At 34.3% G+C, this 26,159-nt stretch overlaps 1 protein-coding gene across 2 annotated transcripts in view; it reads right to left on the reverse strand.

Moving 5' to 3' along the window:
• The window catches only part of JADE3 (jade family PHD finger 3), a 185,898-nt gene that overhangs the window by 53,007 nt on the left and 106,732 nt on the right, over positions 1–26,159 (reverse strand). Inside the window, exons 3-4 of one of the 2 annotated variants that reach the window (XM_031959076.1) lie at positions 24,234–24,293; positions 23,277–23,359 (exon numbers count right to left, since the gene is read on the reverse strand). In XM_031959076.1, coding sequence (XP_031814936.1) covers positions 23,277–23,359; positions 24,234–24,282 — 132 coding nt within the window. In that variant the 5' untranslated portion in view covers positions 24,283–24,293. Of the gene's footprint in view, positions 1–23,276; positions 23,360–24,233; positions 24,294–26,159 lie in introns of those variants that run through there. The other variant, XM_023500389.2, reaches the window with a different exon arrangement.

Consider the following 26,159-nt stretch of genomic DNA (forward strand, 5'->3'; position numbering starts at 1 on the left):
AATACTCCTGATGAATTCTTGTAGAAATGTCTTGGAAGATATGAACTTCCCGTAATCATAAAAGGTTATGGCCAAAGTTGGTTCCTCTATGAAGCTTCCCAGCAAAGATTAAACAAAGTTTTTGATGAAGCAGCAATCAATAAAATAAAAGGAAATACCAGGAAGCTCCTCCATCCCAGCCAAGACTGAACAAGAAAATAGCTAGAAGTTGGAAAGCAATTAAAATGGGGTCTAGTCAGGAGACTCAATAAATGTGATCTATGTTAAAAATGGCTCAGAATCAGTGGGATCTTGTCCTGAATTTTCAAAAACACAACAGGGAACGAAGCTAGTCTCTAATAGATTTCTACTACACAAGAAAATGGGGACAGGAGCCCATCCAGGGTATACTCCAAGAGCCCCAAAGCTAGCAAAATCTCTAGTATACTAAAGCAGAAGGAAAAAAATGGCTCCAAGGTAGAGAGAGAAGGTGCAGTATCCTGGCAATATGCAATGAAAGTTCTCCAAGAGTACCTGATTCCATTATGATTTCTAATATTTGGTGATTACAACAGGAGCTGAAGAACAAACAGAAAAGCCAGTGTAATCTCTGATTTATGGTGAAGATCCTAGGGCAATAGATAAAAAGCCATCACTAAATTAGGGAGGTAGGATTGAGGCCAGTGCCTATTTTGGGCCACCGAATGAATGATGGAAAAAAGAAGCTGGGGATTGAAGCAGTAGTGAATGGAGCCTATACCCATCTCTAGGTGAAGGGTGGGAAGGGGAGACAAAGTCAAGCCTAGACAACTCATTCAAAACTTCAAGAGAAGGTAGAACTTGATTTTGGTACAAAGTCTGTCTAGACCCAGGAATTGGGATTGAAGACATGCTTACAGAAAAAGGCTAATACAGCGAAAAAATATCATATGTTAAGAAAAGCCTGAAAGTCCACAGGGACTTCAAGTATGAGTGGAAGAAACAGAGTAAGAGATAAAAAATTAAATTAGTGCTGCTGAAGAAAAAATAGATGGTTTAATACAGGGCACTGAACCTGGAGACTGGATCTTGGATGATAACTAGCTGTATGACCCTAAGCAAGTCATTAACGTTCCCAATGATTTCGTTTATGTATCTCTAAAATAAAGGAGTTAAATTTGATGGCTTCCTTTCATCTATAAATCAATGTTCCTATGATCCTAAAAAATAATAACTTTGAGTACAACACATGTTATTTTTCACAAGTAATAAACTCCCTAAAACAAAGAATGGAGAGAATAGTAATAAAGGATTCAGTGAAATAAAATTTTTTTAAAGTAGGGTTATGACAGAAAAAAAAAATAAAAACATGTAAGGTAGCTTTTAAAAACAATGACCTGGGAAAAAGATCAAGGAAAGATAATTTAAAAATCAATGGACTCTGAAAGTCATGATTAAAAAAACTCTAGATATCAAAATTTAAGAAATCATAAAAGAAAACTGCCCAGATTTATGAATATCAGAATAGAGAAAGAACATAGAATTAAATATGAGTGTCATGAAATGCTGTACAGAAAATAACCAACATTTTAATCAAATCCAGAGCTCCCAGGCTAATTTCAAGGGGCTCCCAACCATATTAGCAAGACAATATCCAGGAAAGAATTCCCCCCCACACCAGTAGATGCTTCTCACCTGGCTAGTCAAATGAGGGGACCACTAAGTCCCTCAAAGCATAACAACATGACAAGGACATCTAACATGCAATTAGTTGTGATGGGGCTATGGTTATAAAATGAAAAATATAATTTTACATAATTTGTTTACATATTTAGTGTCACAGAAATCTAATAAAGAGTTAATCTATTGAACTAGAAAAGGCACAACAATTCCTCAGGAGAAACAAAAGGTCAACAATCTCAGGGGAAATAAAAGGGGAAAACTTGAAAGTTATCTAGCAGTTTCACATCTCAAACTATACTTAGCAGTAATAGGAAACGTTGACTGGTGGTATTGATAAGGTATACAACCTAATTAAATTTTTCAACAAAACCAGGGTCAATCTCTATGGCAGTGGTTCTCAAAGTCTGGTCCAGAGCATCCTCAGAATCTCTGAAATCCTTTCAGAGAGTCTACAAATTCATAATTGGTTTTTATTTTTAATGTGATCAATATCTATAACTATAACCCACATAAACAAAAACTCTTTGGACAGATCCTCAATCATTTTTAATAGAATAAAGATATTGAGAACAAAAGTTTGGGGACCACTGCTCTATGGGGTAAAGGACTCACTTTTTGAAATATTTTGCTGAGAAAACTGGCAAGCAAACTGACAGAAACTGAACTTAAAGTCTTATATCTTAAACCACATGGAGCTTCAAACACACATATAATCTAAAATATAAAGATCATTAACATAAACAAATTACAGAAGGGAAGGACTTTCACAACTACATACAAGAATGCTTTAAACTAAATACAGGATTTTTGTTGTTGTTTAGTCATTCAGTTGTATCCAACTCTTCATGACCTCATAAACCATAGCATGTCAGGCCCTTCTATATTCCACTATCTCTTGCAGAGATGATCATAAAACATAAAATGAATAGTAATATAATGTGAATTCAAAAATTTTGTACAATTCAGAATCAATGAAATTAAAAGTTACAAGAAAATGGGGGGGGAATTTTGCAACAAATATCTCTCACAAAAGTCTGATAACACCAAAATCCAGGAAATTGATATAAATCTTTAAGAATAAAAGCCAACAGATAAATGGTCAAGGGCCATGAATAGGTAGTTTTCAAAAGAAAAAAAGCACACTATCAACAGTCATCTAAAAAATACTCTAAACTCCAAACAACTCCAATAATTACAACTAAGAGCAAAGCTGTGATGATGATGACAATGATTACGACTACGACCACAACCACCACTACTACTACCACTACCATTACCACTACTATCATCACCACCACTACAATCACTGTCACTACCTAGTACTATCACTACAAGAAATGTAAATTGAAATGTCTCTAAGATTCCGCCTTATTCCCACTGTATTGGCCATTATGTAAAATAAGCGGGGAAAGCAAGTGTCAAAATGGTTATAAGTATACACTCCTCCAAAAGTAATTTGGTGTAATTATCAGGTGACTCAACTATTCTGAAAAGAGATGTAAAGAAATGGAAGCTTTAGAAAATCTTGTATGAATTTAAGGGGTGTAAGAGATAGAGATTTAAAATGACTTACTCATTTTATGCTTACTTATATTAATTAGTTTAAAAATAATTATAGCCTACTTTAACTATAAACACTGAAATTTTGCTGCGTGTAGTAGTACTTATGGGGATTGTAAATGTATTATATTTATTAATTATGATATCTCTTTAATCTTGATGAAATCATAACAAATCATGAAAGGGAAAATACCAGAGCTCCCTGACTCAGTAGAGCATCAAAATTTAAAACTAGTTTGGAATCCCCCAGACACATTATCTCTACTGTTTTACTTCTATTTTTTTTTATTAAAGCTTTTTTATTTTCAATACATATGCATGGATAATTTTTCAATTATCCTTGTGTTCCAATTCTTCCCCCCCCCCCCCTTAGGGTGTGATATATTAGGGTAATCCAATATATATTAAACATGGTAAAATATATGTTAAATCCAATATATGCATACATATTTATACTTGCTGCACAAGAAAAATCAGATCAAAAAGGAAAAAATGAGAAAGAAAAAAACTGCAAGCAAACAACAACAAAAAAGTGAAAATGCTATGTTATAGTCCATAATAAGTTTCCACAGTCCTCTCTCTGGATGTAGATGGCTCTCTTAATCACAACATCATTGGAAATGGCCTGAATCATCTCATTGTTGAAAAGAGCCACATCCATCAGAATTGATCAATTTATAATCTTATTGTTGCTATGTACAATGATCTCCTGGTTCCGCTCATTTCCTTTTTTAGAAAGCAAGTTTCTCATTTATCAGACCATAATTCTGGTATTATACTCCTTAAACAATGGGAATTTAAAATGTACAGATCATCTATTCTAAAAAGAGCTCTGACTTTTTACTCAGTATCAGAATTTAGGGAGTCTTATTCTGGTGTATCAAAGGATAATCTGTAATTTTCAGACCTGGCTCTGAAACTAGTATTGTTACCAAAATGTCCTTGTCTTTCCCTTCTTACAGAAAAATTTCTCTGCTACTATAGGAGAAACTTAGGTGCATTTCAAACATCAGAGTCATCACATGTCCTGAACTCACTGTAATGGGAACATATTGGTGGGAGAAAAACTTTCTTGTAAGAATTAGCCACTTATAAATTGTATGTATTCAGCCCAATAAATGATTTTATGTGAAGGTGCTAATCTCTTTTGGGACTTTGCCAAAAGTAGGTCTCAAGTCTTCTTCACCACCAATACTGACCTAAAGTCCTAAGGTCTCCCAAATAAGATACATATTTTCTACAGCAAGAGGACATCAGCTCTCCTGGGCTCACTTGGAGCTACTACTATTTGTCTCATTTGGAAAAAACCCTCTTAAGTGATGACAGAACCGATTCTTCCAACAGGGAAATTCAAGTTCAATGGCAAGACAAGAACTTGCTAGTAAAGATGCACCACAACAATTCTACAATGCTCTTTGGGCAAAGATAGCTCCTAGCTCTCTAGACAGATATGATTCGTCACCTTTTGGCTGATCCTCCCAGGATTGATATGAATTACCTTACTCTGACAGAGGAAAGCAAAGACTGATCAAAGTGAACAAAATAAGACTAACCTACTACTACTGAGCAAAAGATCACAAGAATGATAATTATTAAAAAAACAAACAAACAAAAAAACCATTCCTCAAGTTCCCATATCAACATGCTAAAGACTTGAATATCTGTAAATGTGCAGGGTATACAACACCAAACACTTTTTCCCCCCCTATAATATTTTCTATATAAAGAAGATTCAGGGCAGTTAGGTAGCACAGGGAATAGAGTATTGGACCTTTACTCAGGAAGACCTGATTTCAAATCTGGTCTTAGACACTTCCTAGCTATGTGACCCTGGGCAAGTCACTTCACCATGTTTGCCTCAATTTCTTCATCTGTAAAAGGAGCTAGAGAAGGAAATGTCAGATCACTCCAGGATCTTTGCCAAGAAAACCCCAAATGGGGTCACAAAGAGTCAATTGAACAAGTGAATAACAACAGAAGATTAGGCTTTTACCTAGTATCCTAGAGCACTTGTGCCAAACTCAAATAGAAATGGATCACTGCTAGCAGCTTATTAGTTAGAAAATCACAAATTAACATTATCAATGTTGTATTTTATTTTTATTTATTTTTTAAAAAACATTTCCTGATTAAATTTTCACCTGATTCCCCAAATTTGATTTCTCTGGTTAGAGCAAATAAGCAATGGCACAGCCAATTTCTTTGACAATAAACAGTCAAGCAGTGGCAGATGAAGTCAAAAAAGTAGGAAAAGGACTCGTGTGTGTGTGTGTGTGTGTGTGTGTGTGTGTGTGTGCGCGTGCGCGCGCGCATGTATCAGGTCTTTTTGAGTTCCCATCAATAGGGAAATGACTGCATTAACTATTCTATGAATGTAATGGAATAATATTGACTCAAAAGAAATAAGGGAAAAAAAGCTACAGTTTCAGAGAAACTTGAAAAGGTATGTATGAATTAATACAGAGAGAAATGAACAAAGCCAGGAGAACAATTTATACAAAACATTATAAAGACAACCAACTCTGAAAGATTTAAGAACTCTGATTAATGACCAATGAGCAAAATCAGAATTGAAAGGACCCTGGTGATGCATGCTGCTCCATCTCCTGTGAGAGATGTCGATGAGCTCAGGATGAAGATGGGGAGATATATATATATATATATATATATATATATATGAAATAATTTTTCACATGACCAATGTGAACATTTGTTTTGATACACACACATATATACATATATAATAAATACACATATATACAAATATACGTAAATGTGTATATTTGATATAAGAGTTTTGTTTTTCTTTTCTTTTGCTATCCTTTTAACTGGGAAAGGAAGAGGAAGAAACAAATGCTTATTAATTGAAATTTTTTTTAGTGGTGTATATTGTTAAGATTTTGACTCTTAAAAATTTTAATGTATCTTTTATTTGCATTATAATCAGTGACCACTGATTTACTTCTGCATTTTATAATATAAACACTTACCATAAAAAGTTAAGATCTACAGCTAACACTCAAAATTTATACATCAAATCCTCTATGAAATTAGGATGATTTGTTTCAAATTAGTATCAAATTAACAAAAATGACTTTACAGACTTGAATCCTAAATAAAAATAAAATGCTCATTTTTTTCTTCCACATCTACTACTACATTTGTGAACCAGTACAAACCTGTTTGACACCACCCAGATATCAGCTTATTTGATTCCCACAACAACCCTAGGAGGTAAATGCTATTATCCTTATTTTGCAGATAAGGAAACTGAGGTAGATAGAGGTGGAGTGACTTACCCCCATATCACACAGCCAGTAATATGAAGCCAGATTTGAACTCTGAAGTCTTCCTGACTCTAGGCCCAAAGCTTCATCTACTTTACAATCTAGTTGTCTCCAAGAGCATATTTTTAATTTTGCTTTTTTTTTTTACTGCACAAAAATTTTTTTCTCCCCAACATACAATGAAAAAAATCTTTGTAACAAATATAAAGTCAAGCAAAATAAATTCTCATTGAGCCCAAAACATTTAAATGTTTCATACATTTCCTATCTGTCAGAAGATGGATAACATGCTTTATGAGACCTGTGGAATTATGGATGGCCATTGCATTGATTAAAATTAAGTCTTTTAAAGTGGGTTTTTTTTTTTTGGCCTTTGTAATGCTGTTAAAAAGTTAGCTCTCCTGAGTGGATGCCCATCAGTTAGAAAATGGCTGAATAAGTTATGGTATATGAATGTTATGGAATATATTGCTCTGTAAGAAATGACCAACAGGATGATTTCAGAAAGGCCTGGAAAAACTTACACGAACTGATGCTGAGTGAAATGAGCAGAACCAGATCATTGTACATGGCAACAACAAGATTATATAATGATCAACTGTGATGGATGTGGTTCTTTCCAACAATGAAATGATTCAAGCCAGTTCCAATGATCTTGTGATGGAGAGAGTCATCTACACCCAGAGAGAACTAGAAACTGAGTGTGGATCACAACACAGCATTTTCACTCTTTTTGTAGTTTGCACTCTTTGCATTTCGCTTTCTTTCTCATTTTTTCCTTTTTATCTGATTTTTCTTGTGAAGCAAGATTATTGTATAAATATGTATACATATATTGGATTTAACACATATTTTAACATGTTTAACATATATTGGATTACTTGCCATCTAGGGGAGGGTGTGGGGGGAAGGAGGGGAAAATTTGGAACACAGAGTTATACAAGGGTCGATGTTGAAAAATTATCTGTGCATGTGTTTTAAAAATAAAAAGCTTTTTAAAAAAAAGAAAAAGAAAAAAATTAGCTCTCTTGGTTCTGCTCATTTTATATTGTTTACATTACAAATGTTTGTACATTTACATTGTACAAAATATAAATATTTACATTTATATTACATTTTACAAGAAGAAACAATTTACATTGTTATATTTACATTGTTTTCTCATGTTTCTCTGAAACCATCCTCTTGATCATTTCTTATAATAAACATTCCTATGATACAATTTTGTCAACTAGTCTCCAACTAATGGGCACTTCTTTAATTTTCAGGATTTTTCCCCCACTATAAAAAGATAGATATTTTTGACATCTATTTCTTTCTTTTTTCCTTTAATTTCTCTGAGGTATAGGCTGAATAGTAGTACTACTAGATCAAAGGGTATACACAATAACTTTTGTGACATAGTTTAGGGAAGAGAATCTTTTAAAAGTCCTCCTAACATGTTAATGGCAAAAAAAAGTCCTTTCTTTGGTTCCTGTCTAGAAGCCTACTAAATGCTTAGGCAAGAGATAAGATCTCTTATATTCCTAAGGGTCATGGGGACAGAACAAAAGTTTCTATAATTCATCTTTAAATCCTCCTCCTCTCCTTTCCTTCTTCCCTTTTTTCTTCTACCCTCACCCCAATTTGGAGTTGCAGAGTTACATACTGGATTCATTCAGCATACCCTAATTTAGATATTCTTTTGACCACCCATCAAGTCTATTGGAGACAGAGAAAGGGGCCTAGAAATGTTTCAGTTCCTCTTTCCAGAAAATAGTAGTAATAAGGTTAAACTGATTTCAGTGGAACATAAATGGTAAAATACTCATTCTAATATAACAAAACAATAAACACTTAGCATTTGTAGGGAAATATTTCAACTGATGATTAATGACAGAATACATGTCAAAACCAATTTACAATCTCACTGATTCAGAAGTTCTCTCCAATAATAGATATGCATGTATCCATGTATCCAGGACATTTATAGAATGAACAGTGCTAAAATCAAACAATCATGTCTGAATGAAATAAGCAACTTATCCTACATCCCAGTGTGAAACAAATCAAATCTCCTTCCTCTGCCATGTCTACTTCTAGTGTGGAAGATTTAAAAGGAATAGAATGACCTGAACATCTTAGGAAAAGAGAATTGATATAAACATACTGGTGACAAGATAGTAATAAAAAGCTACATCTCCTCTCTGAAATTCTTGGCCAATTTAATTTAGTTGAGAACACCATATGACTGAGCTAAGTCTAGAGGAAAGTAAAACTTAAATATGATTAAATCATTCTTTCTATGAAATAACACCACAAATATATCTGATTAAAAGATGTTTTACCAAAAATAACAACAAAACCCTGTGTCCTAGATTAGCTGGGTACAAATACTGAATCACCTTCGCCCTGACAAAGTCATTCTGACCCTCAGGCAATTTTATTTTCAAGTACTATTGAAGTGAATTTAATTTTCTTCTCTGGTGAAACAGTGGTGGCAGCTGAAACCTACAAAATTGTGATTCATATAAAAAAAAACAGAACTGTGAGAAATCCTCTTTAAGAAAAGTTTAACATAACAAAATTTAATATTCTTTATCCCATTCCTGTCTTTTGCTCATAAATAAATCTAATCATTTTCTAAAAGTGATGATGTATGATAGGTGTTCTTAACCACTTTAATGACAGGGACCATTGTGGCAGTCTAGTGAAGATTGCAAACAAAGTTTGTTATGGCTCAATGTTCTACAGGCCTCCCTAGACTATAAATAGTTAATTCTTAACACCAGGAGAAAAAAATTCATAATGAAAAGGAAATGCTAACTTTCAATTAGAGATCAATAAAACAAAGGCACAATTTTTTCCCACCCAAGTTCACTGACCACTCAAATCCATCTGGGTACCCAAGGTAAGGAACCCTGAATTCTATAGTATTTAAAACTGGCAACACATTAAAACATATCACTTGTTATTTTCATCTATAGTCTTAGCAAAAAACCAACTTGCCTAAGTAGAACCATGTTTTTCTCCTTAATTATTCCAGATACTGAATAGCTTAGCCAAAGGATATCATGTCATATCTGTAATGCTTTCATAGTTGATGTAGCAACTTATAAAATCCTGCTGTGTACAGTTTTGAAGTGGCTTGCAAAGCCCTCTGCATATTTACTAAGCAGCTCAATAGTCATGAATTTTTGTTAGATTAACTCAGAAGCCCTAGATAGGCTGATGAAAGAGAAAAAAAAGAAAAGAGAGAAGTCTACAGAACATGGCTTTCATCCATTATTTTAGAAATACTTAAACCATTAGGGATGAGAGCTTGGATATGGAAGCTGAATCGATTCCTCTAGCAGGTACTCAAATGAAGTGACACATATTTTTCTTTAGCAGTTTTGCCAAAACAAATAAGACAACTGCATAGTGATTTTCTCTTCCTTCTTGTAGGGAAAAGTCCCTTCAGACTGGTTACAATCTTACAGAACAGCCTTTTTAAAGACTATGAGATCTAAATCTCATATCTTAGCATGAGGGGTTCAGTATTCTACAAGCTTTTTTGGCCCCCCAAGTGCTTAGCTTATAATACCCAGAGAAGAAATCTTATTCATGATGTGAAAGGTGTAGGAATGGAAGCCCCCACATCAGAAAAGAAGTGTGAACAATCATCTTAAGCATGTTATTGTTAAGTCACATCTGACTCTTTGTGACCCCATTTGGGGTTCTGTTAGCAAATAGAGTGGTTTGCAATTTCCTTCTCCAGCTCATTTTACACAGGAAGAAACTAAGGCAAATAGGGAGAAGTGACTTGCCCAGGATCAGACAGCTAGTAAGTGTCTGAGATTGGATCTGAACTGAGGCAGGTCTTTCTGACACTAGGTCTGGCTTTCTATTCATTGCAACACCTAGTAATCCACTTTAAGCTTATATACAGTTAAAAAGAAGCAAAGCCTTGACATTAGGAATTGTGTATGTGATTGTACTTCTCACTGCTCTAGACCAGAGGTGTCAAAAAAAAAACAAAACCTGCCATCACTTTGGGCCATATTATGGCCCAAATCACATTAAAATGTAACCAAGAAATAGTTTTTAAAATTAGTAAAAAATACAATAAAGCAAATATAATGGTAACCTGTGGTTTTTTAAGTCAACCTACTACTCACAAAGATTTCTGTACATATATCTTAGAGGTCCCATTTCTCTTAGAATTTCATATCCTTGCTTAGATAACTGTCTAAGACTTTAATATACAGAATTTCTGATCTGCATTGGAAGAAAGAGTTTTTATACATGGAACTCTCAATAAGTAAAATCAGGGGTTCAATCTCCAACCCCCTCTACAACCCACCCTTCTTATATCTTATGAGAAATATCTATATCAAGTGTTGCATGATGAAATAAGTTTGCGATAAAATTATCTTTAAAAAGATTATGATGTCTCTTTGTTTTTGAAAATGCTTTCTTTTTTCATGGCAAATGATGGAATTGCAGGGAAAAGTGATAAGGGAATAAGCATTTACATATAGCATCTGCTACATGCCAGGCACTATGCTAATCATTTAATAAATATTACCTTATTTGATCCTCACAACAATCTTGGGAGGTAGGTATTATTAGTATCCTCATTTTTCATTTGAGGAAACATTTGAGGCAAACAGAGATCATCAGGAATTTGCCTCAAGATTGCACAGCTAGCCTCTATCTGAAGTCACAATTGAAAAATAACAACAAGATTTTAATTGGGGCCACAGTGACATGCTTTTATTATCTCCAAGGAAAGAGGTTCTTAACCTTTTTGTGTCATAGATGCTTCTGACAGTCTGGTGAAGCTTATGAACCCCTTTTCCTGGAATAACATTTTAAAATAATTGAAATAAAATATCCAGATTGCAAAGGAAAACGATGATGATGAAATGTAGTTGATAAAATGTTAAAGAAAAATAAAACGTCCATAGACTGCAGGTTAAGAATCCCTACATATCAACAACACTAATGGCAGCAGGATCAAACACTAAACTCATAGAAGTCTGAATGCACAGTTCTATAAACAAAAAGCTCTATTAGCATAATGCTCACATTGCCTCTATCAGACAACAGTAATGTAAATACTTCAAAAATTTAAAAAAAATTTTCATTTGTTCTCAAACTAAAGAGTATGAACAGGGAGCCATAGACTTCCACAATAAAACCATAACTTTCCACAATAAAACCATAACTTTCTAGGTAACTGAGTTGAGAATTTTTTTTAAAGTTAGCCAGTTATCTTGTTCATATCTGTAGTTTCCCCCAAAAGTCCCTGAAAGTTCCTTTCTGTTTACCAGATATAAGATCATATATAGTCAAAAGGGGATTTACAGGCTATAATGCCCAGTACCAAAGATATGCATCAGTGAAGTCCAAGAGCCTATACTTATCTTAGCCACTTAGAAAATCAGCAAAAACCAGAAAGGTTTCTTCATGAATTCAATTAAAACATCAATACTTAATCTGCCAGGCTAGCAAAATGAATATGCCCTTCAGAGAGAGTTTTTCTTCTTGCTGAATCAGGATCTTTTGGCTGTAACATACATTGTAGACCACTCTGGTAATTAATATTTCCTCAATGGGTCAACTACTCAAAAAAGTGGTAGCTTCATCTCTGCATAACATTTCTTAGAGCTAGAATGAAACTTTAATTTCCCTGTGTCACACAAAAGAAAATCTTATTCTGTCCACGTGATAGGGGTAATTATAGTTGATATCAGCATAAAGCTTAAAATATTTAATTGACTATAAAATAAAAATCTCCAGGGAGAAAATAATCATGAGAAAAAAAACAATGTTTTTTTTTCTTTTTAAAGAAAAATTATTTTTGTTGCAGTTTATGAGGTTTTATTAAGGAAAGTTTTCTGTAATGAACCATTTTTAATACCAGTGATCACTAAAATGTACAAAAGAGCTCTCTTTCCCTTGTTACTAAATAATATTTATCTATACCTTTTTATAATATTAGAGTGACTTCCCAATATAGGAATCATACTCTACAAGAACTGAGCCAACCAATAAAGAGTTGAAGGTTGATAGTATATGCAGTATTCTGTACTCATAGTCCCCTAACTACATTTCTCTGAGAGCAAGGTTGGTGACTGTAATTAATTTGAATTCAATGGCATTTTAATGTCATTTTCACTTCTTGGGTATGTCTACTCATATCAGCTGGTCAATAGTCAACAATCATTAAGCCAGTACTGAATATGTCACACATATGTCACACACACATAGCTAAGTGTTGGGGATACAAAGAAAGGCCAAAAAAAACCCCCCAAAACAACAACAACAACAACAACAACAATAACAACAAAAACAGTTGCTGCCAACAAGAGGCTTGTGGGGCGAATGAAAGTTAAGAGTAAAGAATAAAATAAATGTTTCAAGTCTGGGAAAACTGAAAGAGATAATCAAGAAAAATGAAGATAAAAAAAAAAAGCCATTAGATTTGCCAGTTAAGAGATAACACTATTAACAGAGGTTGAAATTGTAGTTTCATTCAAATGATGAGATTGGAAGCCAGAGTGAAGAGAGTGTAGAGGAAAAGAAGGGGAGGCACCAACTTCTCAAGTTTAGCCACAAAAAAGTAGAAAGATATAGAATGGTTTATATAGTAGGTTTAGATAAATCAAATGAAAGTTTTTCAAGGATGACGAAAATATAAGCATATTTATTACAGCAGGGAAGTAACCAGTAGAAAGGATGAATGCAAAGGATTTTACTTTGGCAAGGAAAAAGAGGCTACCTCTTTCACGAGAAACAGATAGCAGAAAATAGTCGTGGAAGGCATCTAAGTAAGTTGAAATAGGATAAAGAGAGAAGAGTGAGTTTTTGATAAATGACTTCAATTTTTTAAGCGAAGCATATGGCAAAGTCTTCAGCTGAGAAATTTGAGGTAGAGTATCAGCAAAGTTTTAGGAAGAATGAAAAAGTCTGGAATAGTGAATGCAATGAGTTAAAGAGCAAATAAAATGATTGACTTGCTGTAGGTGTTGGTCCAGTCCAAATTAAGTTGTGTAATTGTGTAGTGGCCTCAGTACAGTTTTTTTTTCTACATCTGTTTGGCAATCTCAATAGGCTAGAAAGTGGAGGATGGGGAGAATAACCCAAGTTAGGGGTTGGCAAGATATAATTAATGACAGAACAAAGGGATAAGAGCATTAAGGGCAATATAGATTTGAACTGTTTTATCAAGAAGGCAGGACAGGAAAGAGAAGACATCGTAGCCAGTGTACAAGATGATAATCTAGGAAATCTAGGAAAGATTGAAGGTCATCAAAAGAACAAATAACAGAGTTAGAGATCACAAGGAAAGATGGAATGTAAAAAAAAATTGATCAGGTAAAGGAATTTCAGAGTTCATGAAAGTGAAACACCTGAGATGATAGCAAAATCAAGAGTTCAACCATTGCTGTGTTCAACCATAGGTGAAAAGAAATGGATCAGCTCATATAAATCAAACAAATTGAAGAACTGGGTAATGGGTATATTTGAGGGAGTATCAACGTAGATGAGGATGAGACTTAGGGATAGACTCTATACTTTAGGAAGAAAGGTGAATACCTTGTGTTTTAGTAGATAATAGTGACCAGAATTTGAATTAAGTGATAAATTTTGATTGAAAGAACATGAAAGGGGTAGAAGTTAACTGAGCACCAGTGGTAGAGAGTTTGGAAGCAGCATTAGGGAGTAAAAGATTATTTCAATTCCTCCACTTATCCCAGTGAATCAAGGGGGTATGAGTGAAAGTACAACTACTACTGGCAAGAAGGACTAGGAATTCAGTGTCAACAAGATGGTAGTTTTAGTGAGGGTTAGAAACTAGAAGGAGAAGAAAAAGATTTAAGATGAAATCAAGTTTGCTGATTATGAAAGCAGGCATTTTGGAGAGCACAAGGGAAAATGGGATGAGGTAAATCACACATGGGATACTGCAAGGTTAAGGTTGTTCCCAAAGCTGCCACTGGAGGTTCAAAATCATTGGAATGGTCAAAGTTTATAGAGGTATGAACATGTTAACCACTGAAGAACACTTTTCTGAAATCTTCCCAAAGCTCTTCCCAAAGCTGCCACTGGAGGTTCAAAATCATTGGAATGGTCAAAGTTTATAGAGGTATGAACATGTTAACCACTGAAGAACACTTTTCTGAAATCTTCCCATTTTGTAGTTTTTATGATATAAAACTATATTATTGTATTCACAATTTGTTTAATCATTGTCCAATAAATGGAAACCCACTGTTTCTAATTTTTGCTGCCACCACCAAGAGTGCCATTATATGTATTTTTTAACTACATGTTAGGGGTTTGGGTTTTTTAAGCATCTTTGGGACATATGCACAGTAGTAATATAATTCAGGCAAAGGCTAAAGTTTAGAGACCTTAATAGCAATAACACTTGATAAGGAAGCATTCCAATGGCTGCTTTTAGCAATGCAAGTGCTTGGCACCCTAAATAATTTTCTTCCTTAGTACTATTTCATAATAATAATGATAATAATTTCTAGTTATACTATTTTTCACAGTTAAAAGAGCTTTATAAACATTATCTCATTTCATCTGTGAGGTCCTTTTACAAAGATTATGGTAGCATGATATGGTACAAAGAATACTGTCTCTGGAGTTAAAGGATATAGATTCAAATCCCAGGAGATTTTAGGTTCATACACTTAAACATTCTGCTCTCAGTTTTCTCAGCTGTGAAATAGGAAATAGGATCATAAATTTAGAGTTAAAAAACATCAAAACGAATTGAGGTTACCGATATTCAGAGAGCCTTGAGGCAAAATTTGAATTCAGACCTTGTTGATTCCAAGCACTCTATTCACTATGTAATGTTGGCCTCAAAGGTCCCTTCTAGCTTTAAAACTAGGATCTTGTGATGTGAGATGTTGTAGATAATATTTTGGGATGCTTGAATATAACATTTTGTTATTGTTCAATTGTTTCAGGCATATCTGACTCTCTGTGATCCATTTTTGGGTTTTCCTAGCAAAACTATAGGAAGTTTGTAATTTTCTTCTCTGCCTCATTTTATAGAAGAGGAACTGAGGCAAACAGGGTTAAGTGATTTGCACTTCACAGAAGTGGATGGATTTGAAATCATAAAGATGTTTTTCTGATTCCAAGGCCAGTACTCCACCCATTGTATCACAACACACACAAGATAAGAGAGATCTTTTCAACAATGAGGTGATTCAAGACAATTCCAAAAGACTTGTGATGGAAAGTGCTATCTACATTCAGAGAGAGAACTATGGCTCAAAACATAATATTTTCACCTTTTTGTTGTTTGTTTGCTTGGGATTTTTTTCTGTGTGTTTTTCCCTTCTGATCTGATTTTTCTTGCTCGGCATGCCGGATATGGAAATATGTTTAGAAAAATTGCACATGTTTAACCTATATCGAATTGCATACTGTCTTAGGGAGGGGGCAGGAGATGGAGAAAAATATGGAATACAAAGTTTTGCAAAGGTGAATGTTGAAAACTATCTTTGCATGTATTAGAAAAATAAAATGCTATTTAAAAAGAAAAAAAAGATTAGGGAAAAACATGTTTTTATTATCACAATAAATTAAAATTTCACTGTATTTTTAGGGAAAAAAAAGAACCCAGGCACTATGAAATTAGAACATAATGCTTGGCCTTGAGTCAAATTTGACTTCAGATACTTCCTGGCACTGTGACTTTAGGCAAGTTATTCAACCTAAGTCTCACTTTCCTCAATTGTAAAAATGGGAATAATAATAGTATCTCCCAGGATTATTGTGGGGATCAGATGAGATGAGATCTAAAATTTGTAAAGTACTCAGTATAGTGCCTGGCACAAAGGAGATACTTAATAAACATGTTTCCTCCTCCAACAACCTCAAAAAACTGAAGCCCAGAAAGGGAAAGTCATATGCCTAAGGTCACAAAATTTAATTTAAAAATTAAAGTGAAAAGCATTTTGCTAGGGGCTAGTGAAACAAAGATAAAAAAAAAATAAAGGAAAAAAAACAATTTCTGCCCCCAGAGAGCTTAGAATCTACTGAGGAATATACCATGTAAACAGATAATAAAATATAGAATGAGTTGAGGACAGGAGGAGTAGGAAGGATTCCTCAGAAGTCTGGGTTGAGCCTTGGAGAAGCTAAGGATTCTTAGAGATAGAAATGAAGGAGTGAATTCTAAACATGAGAGATTGCTTCTGCCAAAATACGGAAGACAAAGATAGAATGTTAACTTTCAAGAAGATCAAGTAAGTCAATGTGGAAGGAATGTAGAGAGTATGAAGAATGAGTGGGTGAAGCAAGACTGGAAAGGCTGGAGGCAGACTATGATATGATTTAAAGGCCAAAGCAGGAGTGTGTTTTATCCAAGAGACAAGAAGAACCCACAGAAAAGTTCTGGAAATTGCAAGGAGGCAGAAATAGTTAAGAGTACCTTGGTCAGTTTGTGCTTAGGGAAAATTATTTTGGCAGCCAAGGGGAGGATGAAGTAGACTGGGGAGAGACTGAAAACCAAGAGATCAATGAAAAATACAGACTTCCATAATAATGCTCCAAGTGAGGTGAGAAGAACATGAACTTGGGGAGTGGCTACATGAATAAATGAATCAACATGACCTGTGGTGTGGAGGAAGAAACAATAAGACTTAGCAACTGGATAGTGATGATGAGAGACTGAAGTCAAAAATTAATCTCTAGTCATGTAGACTATGTTCCTCCTACACCACACACCACATCCCTTCACTCAACCCGAGGCTACATTGGACCAGGTCAGTAACAAACCTGGTACTCTAGTCCCTAAGATCATGGTTCTTTTCAAAATGCCGGTATAATTTTTTTTATTGATTGCATTAACAAATCTTAAATGAAATTAGAAGGGAATAATACTCTGGTTCTAATTTTTGTGGCTTTAATTACTACTACCCCACATTAAAGCATGATTAGAGTGCTTCTGACTCTTCTTTCCAATCTTATTTCCTTTGGCTTGCCCTGCTTTTTTCCCCAAAATATCATGAGGATATTGTAATCATTCTAATTCTTCTTCCTTCTCTACTTCCAACAAACCCTTAACATAACATAAAAGCATTTTTATTAATATAGTGGAAATAACATTTGGCTCAAGAAATGAACATCCCAAATAAGCTTATACAGAAAGCATTTATATAACTAGTGTGATTTTGGACAAAGCAATACAGCTCTCTGGGTCTCAGTCTCTATAAAATGAGGAGGCTTATCTAGATGATTTCTAAGATATCTTTTAGCTCTAAAATTTGAAGACTCTATGCAACATTTTCATTGAGGGATGAGGATGTGAGGAAACTCCCTCTACCTTCAGAAAATTTACAGGCTTAAAAGTATTGCCAGGGGCACTGTGAGGATGTTACTTGCCAATGATCACAAAAGCCAGTGTGTCAAAGGCAGGACATGAACTCAGGACTTTCTAGCTTCATAGCCACTAAATCACTCTCATCTATGCAACTATTGTTATCAATAACCTCTACTAACTATAAAACCACAAACAGTAAACTCTTTTTTTTTTTAAGCAATCAAGGATAAAAGACTTTCTCAGAATGTCTCCATGTATCTGAGACCAATTTTGAATTCAGGTCCCCCTAACTCTGCATCCACTATTAAAGTTGCATAAATACATTTTAGCTAGTTGTCTATACAGTTTACATAAAACCCAAATCATAGGATCACAGATTCAGAATTAGAAAGAACCTTAGAAACCAATAAGTTCAACATTCTTATTTATAATGGGAGAAAATGGAATATAGGGAGATTGAGTTGTCCAGAGTCAAACAGCTAGTGTCTCAGTATGGTATTTGTTTTTTTGTTTTTTGTTTTTTTGTATTCAACAAATTCACATTTGTTTACTTCACTCTGAAGTTCCATCCAACTCATCATGAAGCCCCCACCTATAGTTTGCTCTTGGGAAAATACCCCTTTCCTTCCCATTTCCCAGAATGATTCTTTAATTTCTTTCATGATCATAGAATATCTCAAAATGAAGATAGTTAGTTACTTGAGTGACCATCTAAACACAGAAATGAAGATTAATAGGGTCAGCTCCACATGAATAAGCTATCACAATTTTTTTTTGCAATGGTAAATAGTCTTGGCAAGGAAAGGGAGATTGAGCTAAAGAAATTCAAGTTGTTTGAGCTCAATATTCTGAGTCAAGTGATATACGCAGTCATCTGATAAGACTAGAAATCAGAACATGTTTGGGGATTTCAACAGAGAGGAGAAAATCTAGAATATATACTATAAGGAATGTGATGGTATTGATTGTTGTTTGTCCTTTGTTCTCCTAGAGGTCACCAGGATATCAAGGAGGTGATGCAATGATATTCAAGCAAGTTGGATTTCAGTGAGGGAGAGCTGTGCAAAGTCAGCAGCCTTACTTTTTCCTCCAGAACCATCTGGGTCCAGTGACAAGATATAGATCAAGATGACTAGAGATGGCCCTCAACAGTATTGATAAGAAATTAATAAAAGATAATCATGCAGACATTAGGGCCTAGGTGACTTTAGACAAAAATGTATAGTGAATCTGTACAACATACTTTTGGGATTTCCTTAGCATAACTCTAGAGAACAGGAAGAAACAGGGAGGGGAAGAAGAGGTAATGGAAGATATTCAGGATTAGGAGATTACTAAGGCAACAATGGCAGATAAAGGGAATAACTAAGTCTGTCTCTGTGTGCTTTTCTGTCTTTTTGTCTCTTTTTATGTCTCTTTCTCATACATACACAATTTCCCCCTTATTTCACTTAGTGAAATAATTTTTAATTTTTCGTTTTTAATTTTCTAATGTAGTAGTTGTGATTGTGTTGTATCTTAGTACTGCACTATAACATTCATGAAGATAGGGAAGGTGCTTTATTTAAACCTTTATATATTTCCCAATGCTTATCATACCTACTTTACTTATTTCCCAATACCTACTTTGCACATAAGAGACCTTTCATAGTAAGTTTCACTGCCAGTCCTTTTATTTCTATCTTCAAATAAACCAGAGTTATGGAATTCCAGAGTTAGAAACTTAAATCATTTAACTTCTACCAAAACCATGAATCCTGTTTACAAAATCTCTGGAAAAAAAAAAAAAAAACTATCACTAATTCTTAGTCTGGAGACATGATGATGCAAAATTTCCAATTCTACCACCACCACCACTATCACCAAAGATAGCACATTATAGTATATACTAAGGTCTTTTCTAGTTTTAAAATAATGAAATGTGGAGAAAAGAGATCTAATAAGTCCTTGATTAACAAGAGTAATAGAGAGGATGAATGATGTGAGACATTTATTTTTACCATATTCAGAGTAAAAGTTTTTAAAATGAAAATTTTGATTGAGGTTACTCTTCAGTATAAATAAATTTCTATTTAAATGTAAACACAAGTGTGCAAATAAATGCTTAACATATTTTCCTCATTTTGATATTGGAGAAAGATTAGACCGAGAAAGGCAGCTCTCCTCCAACATTATCCTCCAGTTTAAAAAAAAAAAAAGGCTAGGGCTTAAAAATAAACTTCAAAGTCTTTACTTCTTTGCCTAAAGTAGCATCACTTTTACCTTCAACTGAAGGGAAAGAACAAAGAGAAACTATAATAAGTGTCAAACAATTACTAATGCTGTTTCTCTCAACTTATGAACTTAAAAAAAACCTTTTATATGTGAATTTCATTCCCAAGGGATTTGCTATCCCTAGGGTTGTCAACCCTAAAAACAAACCACTAAAGGGGACACTCAGTTGAATCTGATTAGAGACTAAGAGAAGAATAATGAGTTGATTGTAACATCACCACAGTAGATACAATTCCTCTCTTTCTAATAAAGTTCTGCAACATTCTTCATAAAGGGGGATAAAACTAAAATGTAAAATTGGCTTCAGTCAGGAAGGAAGGATCAAGGAGGTCCTGGGATCATATCAGCATTTCTCTTCAGCACCTCTAAAAAACACAAGATTTCTACCTCTTAGCTGGATGAAGGAAAGAGGCAACAGGAAGGTTATCTGAAGTTTGGCACCAGAATTCAAATTCCATTCATTGCCAGAGAGTCTTCTTATCAGAATTCCTGAGGGCTACAGATTGCAGAACAAACTATAACTAGAGGCAATCCGCAAACAGGAGAAGCTAGGAGGTGAGGATAAAAAGGAACTCTGGAAACACCAAAAGAGGGCTGCAGATAAAAAATTAAGTATGTGGAAAGGGACTGGGGACAAAGGAAAAGGCCTAAAAGAGTAATTTATGAGCAGAGGCTTTTACAATTGCCACCTTTAAGTGGAAGCAAAGTTGAATTTCATAGAGCCCAAAATCCTTGGAGAAAATATTTTTTTTCTGAGGTCAAAAGCTCTATTAAACAGTTTGATTTCACCTAAGAGATGACTTCCCTATCTGAATGGATAACAAAAAGACAAAGAAAATAAGGATAAAGATTTATCTGAATTCTGCTACAGGTGAACTACCAGAATTCTAAGTTAACAAAAATTGCTATGCAAGTGCTTAACATATTGTTAGAAATGGTTGGATGGAGTTTGCTGCTAGAGAAGCAGAAGCTGGCATACTGCTTTCAGAAGTTCTGAGTTGCAATAGGAATAAAACTATGCATCTGTTTACACTAAATGTGGCAGCAGTATGGTGGGCCCAATGAACCTGGGGAACATCAAAGTGCCTAAGGAGGGGAAATTAACCTCATTCAGAAAAATGAAACAAGTAAAAGCTTCCATGTTGATCTACTATGAGAAGAAATCTATGATACTCCAAAAGTCCCATTAAATTTAAGTTATTGTGTGAGGAGCTCTGTCATAAAATCAATCATGACTGAAACATGACTCATTATAAGATCTAAGGTTGTAACTAGTAAAGTTAGGAAATTGAGGGCTTTTATTTAGGTTTCCCTTACAGTAAGGATATGTATGGACTATTCTGTTTTCTATTATTCATATTACCTAATTCCTTTTCCTCATTGCATAATAAATAGGTACTGTATTCCCTAACTGTTCAACCATCTAAGTACCTTAGATAATTGAAACATGTTAGATAATACAAATACAAAAATGGTTACATACAAAGTACTATCCACCAGTCCTTGAATCTTTAGAAATAAGCAAGAATAGAAAATGAAATATTTTAGATATATTTCTTTTCCAACTCAGCAAAGTTTCACAAACTAAAAGAATATGTTAATATCCATTTCATTCAAAGGATTCTAAATAGGGAAAGAAGTGTATTTTTAGAATCCCCTAAGAAAAATAAGGAGAGGGTCTCTGCCATACTTTATGAATTCAGAAAATATATTTCAATTTTCTAGCTACTTAGGGATTAAAAGGATACATTAATATAATGGACTATCCCCCCCCATCAATGATATTTAACGACTAACAATAATAACTCACATATATATCTGTATGTGTGTATATCTATATCTATAGCTACACACACATATATACATATATATGCTGCCTTAAGATTAGAAACATTTGTCTCATAAAAATGAGAGAAAACATTCATGATTGTGATTCAGTCCTAAGATCATATATTAACATTTGTTACATTTCATGCAGTAAAATCAACATCCTTGAGAGCAGGGATTTTGTATCCCCAAAGGATATCATCACAGCAGGAATTTAATAAATGTTTACTAATGAATTTATATAAGGAACATTCTCATAAAATTATTTTACTGTCAAGGCTAATTATTATGAATGATCATATCCCCAAGTCAAACAATCATTTATTGGATATGTATGTATATGTAGCAAAATGTTAAGTGCTATAGGGGAAATCAAAGTTGGACATAGTTCTTAATCTCAAAGAACTGATTTTCAATAATAAAAAATATAATGCTTCAACACAAAGTTGTGACATGGTGTCTCAATATTTCAAAACATCTGTTTGAGAAGTGATGACAATATATTAGAATATTAGAATGCTTAACTTTTGCCAAGGCTCAGAATCTTAGAAGTTCTGAGTATTTTTTATTTCTAAATGTGTAATGGGGCCAAGAATTCAATTTAGGGCTACGAACCAGCAGCCCCAAACCTAAGGAGATCTCAAGGATGCTTAGAATCAGGGTTAATTAGCTTACAAAAGTATGGAGTCTCCTGGGCTCCTACTGGTAGAAACGAACTTCATTTTCAACCAGGGAAATCTTTGCTCAGCTCAACTGTGATCCAAGCAATTCAGGTAGTAATAGATCATGTTTGGAAAGCAGTTAAGCTTCCTTGGCCTTGGTTTGAGAGGGTTAGACTAGATATCTTCTGAGGTCCCAAACAGTTAATTTATTAAGCCAAACACTATATGCGGTTCTGTGACAGTCACTAAAACAAAGAATCTAAAAAGTTTCCAAAATTGCAAATGATCCCAATATTATTCCACCCTTAGGGAATAATAATCTTTTTTAATGGATGAGACAGGGAGGTAGAATGGAAAGAATATGGACTTATGATTCAAAATTCCAAGGTTTTAATCTTGTGTGATTTTACTCTCTCTGGGTTTTTGGTATTTCATCTGCAAAATGAGGGGGCTGGACTAGATGATTTTAAAGGTCACTTCTATTTCTAAAGCTTTGATCCTATCTAGCCAGGTGCAATACTTATAATTTATGACTGGAAATAGTCCCACTGCTGCTCTCCATTAAGTGTACACTTTACTCTGTAAAACTTCAGATAAACCAGAGAAGATGGTGGGGGGGGGGGGGAGTATTAAAAAAACAAACAAAAACAAAACCCTCTCTGATCTTATCACCAGAGCACACTCAAGAAGAATTTATGATCTCACCTCAGCAGGTTTCTTTTGTTCCTTTGCTGGAGTTTTTGACTTGCTCCTATATTTTGAGCAGGAAGAAAAGGAAGTGGAAGGACCTGTGTGAAGTATAAAACATAATCCATCATAAACTACTTTAAAAAATATCATCCAGAAGAATACAAACCTGCTATTTTACCCAGGAGATATTATAAGTTGTTTGTCACTGAAAACATCTTTTTAATAGAGATTAATAGTATTAAAAAATGACCTCCCAGCCTATATAAAAAGTTGTATTTTTTGAGCCTGAAAAACAGGGTGTACTTTTTTTTTTTGCAATCACACTGCATATTATTTAGGAAAAGCAACAATTCAAGTCACACCTACATAAATAGTATCCTGAAGAACCGGGGAAAACCGAAACTGTTAAGCAGGGAACTGGCAAAAATTATACTCTTTGCAATTTATCAAAAGGTAAATCTTGGACAATTAGCTTTTATAAAAAGAACCACCCTGTTTCGCATTTCTGAAGCACTAACATTTCCCACAGATGGATGACAATTATTATTCCCTACATCCAAGAGGTAAAATGATCACATTTTGGTCATTTAACATGTAAAGACTTGTCCAAGATCCCACAATAAAATGGTTAGGCTGGAATTAGGATTTAGAGTCTAAAATTCACCAGGCCAGGTTCTTCCTTTACAAACACTTCCTTTAAACTTTACAAGGCTTTGCCTACTGTTTGAAATAAAGAAATGTGAAAAGGCAATACAATTTGTATGATTAAAAAGTACAAATTCTGTTTTTTTATTTAACTTATCTTCTAATAGAAATAAAATTTAGTCTAAACCAAGTCAAAGACATAGAACTCTGATCCTCCTTCCCCACTTTTTTAATTATAGAGGGAGGTGAAACTGTTTGCCCTCAAACCACAGGAGGAAACCCACAAGGGGGGGATAGATCATGAGATTGCTGGTACATACTACTTACTCTCATTGTCTGAACTGTCACTGCTGCTTAGATGTCTGTGGCGTTTCATCTTGAAGCATCCTGAAGAAAAAGAAAAAGAAAAAACAAAACAAAAAAAGACTGATATCATCCATTCTAGCAAGCAATCAAAGTTCTTTTGTACAGCCTGCTGATTCACAGCAGGCAAACAGCATAAAGAGGAGGATTTTTGTTGAGTATTTTCAAGTACCTAAAAACTAACTAAAAGTGTACAAACACTTTCAGTTATCACCAGAACAATGCTCTATTGCTAAAGAGTATTAAAACATCCAAGTGTGTCAAACATTCAGCAAGGGCTAAAATTAAAATGCTGGGAACTGGAGGAGGCAGAAGGGAAAGAGACTGGGCAGATTAGAGTACTCAACTCAACCTGCCAAATGATTTATGAAGGAACATACGCTGTAATCTCATATATGACCATGTCTGGTTGTCTCCAACAGAGAAAAAGTTGCCATAGTGGCAAGTCACCAGGAAAGGGATGCCAGGGGAAGTTGGTAAAGAGGGAGTAGAGGAGGGGGGAAGAAGGGAAAGAATACTATCGTTGAAGGGATCAATGTTGAAAGAACTAAGAGGTAAGGTTGTCCTTACATAGGGCAAGTAAATCAGTCATGTCTCATCTTAAGAGAAAAGGGGTCAACTATCTCCCTTCAGCCACCCACTCTCATTCTCCCCCACAAGTAAAAGGAAGAGCAGTTAGCCTCATTTTAAATTATAATTAAACTAGTTATAAGGGATGTCAGAGAAAGAATGCTTAATCTGAGGAGTGAATCATACTTTGGTCTAATAATTCTAAAGGTCAAAATGTCCTTCTGAAAGTAAAGCACATGATAGATAGATGGAACAAGAGTATTTCCTGTGTCTATTACATTAAATATAAAAGCCAGTATAGGATATTGGTACACTGGAAAGAATGAAATAAAGGTTAAAAAAAATAAAAGCAAAAGCTGTGAGAAAGTAAAAAAAATTAAAATTGAGTCGGTTGACAACTTCCATTTCTCTGTGTAGAAAATCAGATTATGAGCCTCAAGAAGCCAAAAGAAAGCAGAAGTGCACATCACTGGCCTCAAGATGTCTATAACACAGTGTGAGTCAGGAAATACAATTTGTGATAAAGTGAAACAAGCCAAAGTAGATGTTAAAAACATAATAATTCTACTATCTATTTAAGATAATTTCTAGAGTTGTAAAGTATAGTTCTATTTGCCTCTCTCCCCTTTTAAATTCAAGCCTAACTTTATTTAAGCAAGATGAAATGCTCTAAAATGGACCTATCAATACTTTTGATTACTTGTTGGATTTGGGTAATGTGAAATGTAGACATGAAAATTAATTATATTCCAGAAAAGCAAAACCTATTTTGATTTATAAGGAATAATCAAAGCATACATAATGTAAATGATTAGGTTTTTTTTTTATTTTTTTTATTTTTTTATTTATTTAATAGCCTTTTATTTATAGGACATATACATGGGTAACTTCACAGCATTAACAACTGCCAAACCTCTTCTTCCAATTTTTCCCCTCATTCCCCCACCCCCTCCCCTAGATGGCAGGATTACCAGTAGATGTTAAATATATTAAAATATAAATTAGATACACAATAAGTATACATGACCAAAACGTTATTTTGCTGTACAAAAAGAATCAGACTCTGAAATATTGTACAATTAGCTTGTGAAGGAAATCAAAAATGCAGGTGTGCATAAATATAGGGATTGGGAATTCAATGTAATGGTTTTTAGTCATCTCCCAGAGTTCTTTTTCTGGCCATAGCTGGTTCAGTTCATTACTGCTCCACTGGAAATGATTTGGTCGATCTCGTTGCTGAGGATGGCCTGGTCCATCAGAACTGGTCATCATATAGTATTGTTGTTGAAGTATATAATGATCTCCTGGTCCTGCTCATTT

This window comes from Sarcophilus harrisii, chromosome 3, assembly GCF_902635505.1.
Source record: "Sarcophilus harrisii chromosome 3, mSarHar1.11, whole genome shotgun sequence".
NCBI lineage: Eukaryota > Metazoa > Chordata > Mammalia > Dasyuromorphia > Dasyuridae > Sarcophilus > Sarcophilus harrisii.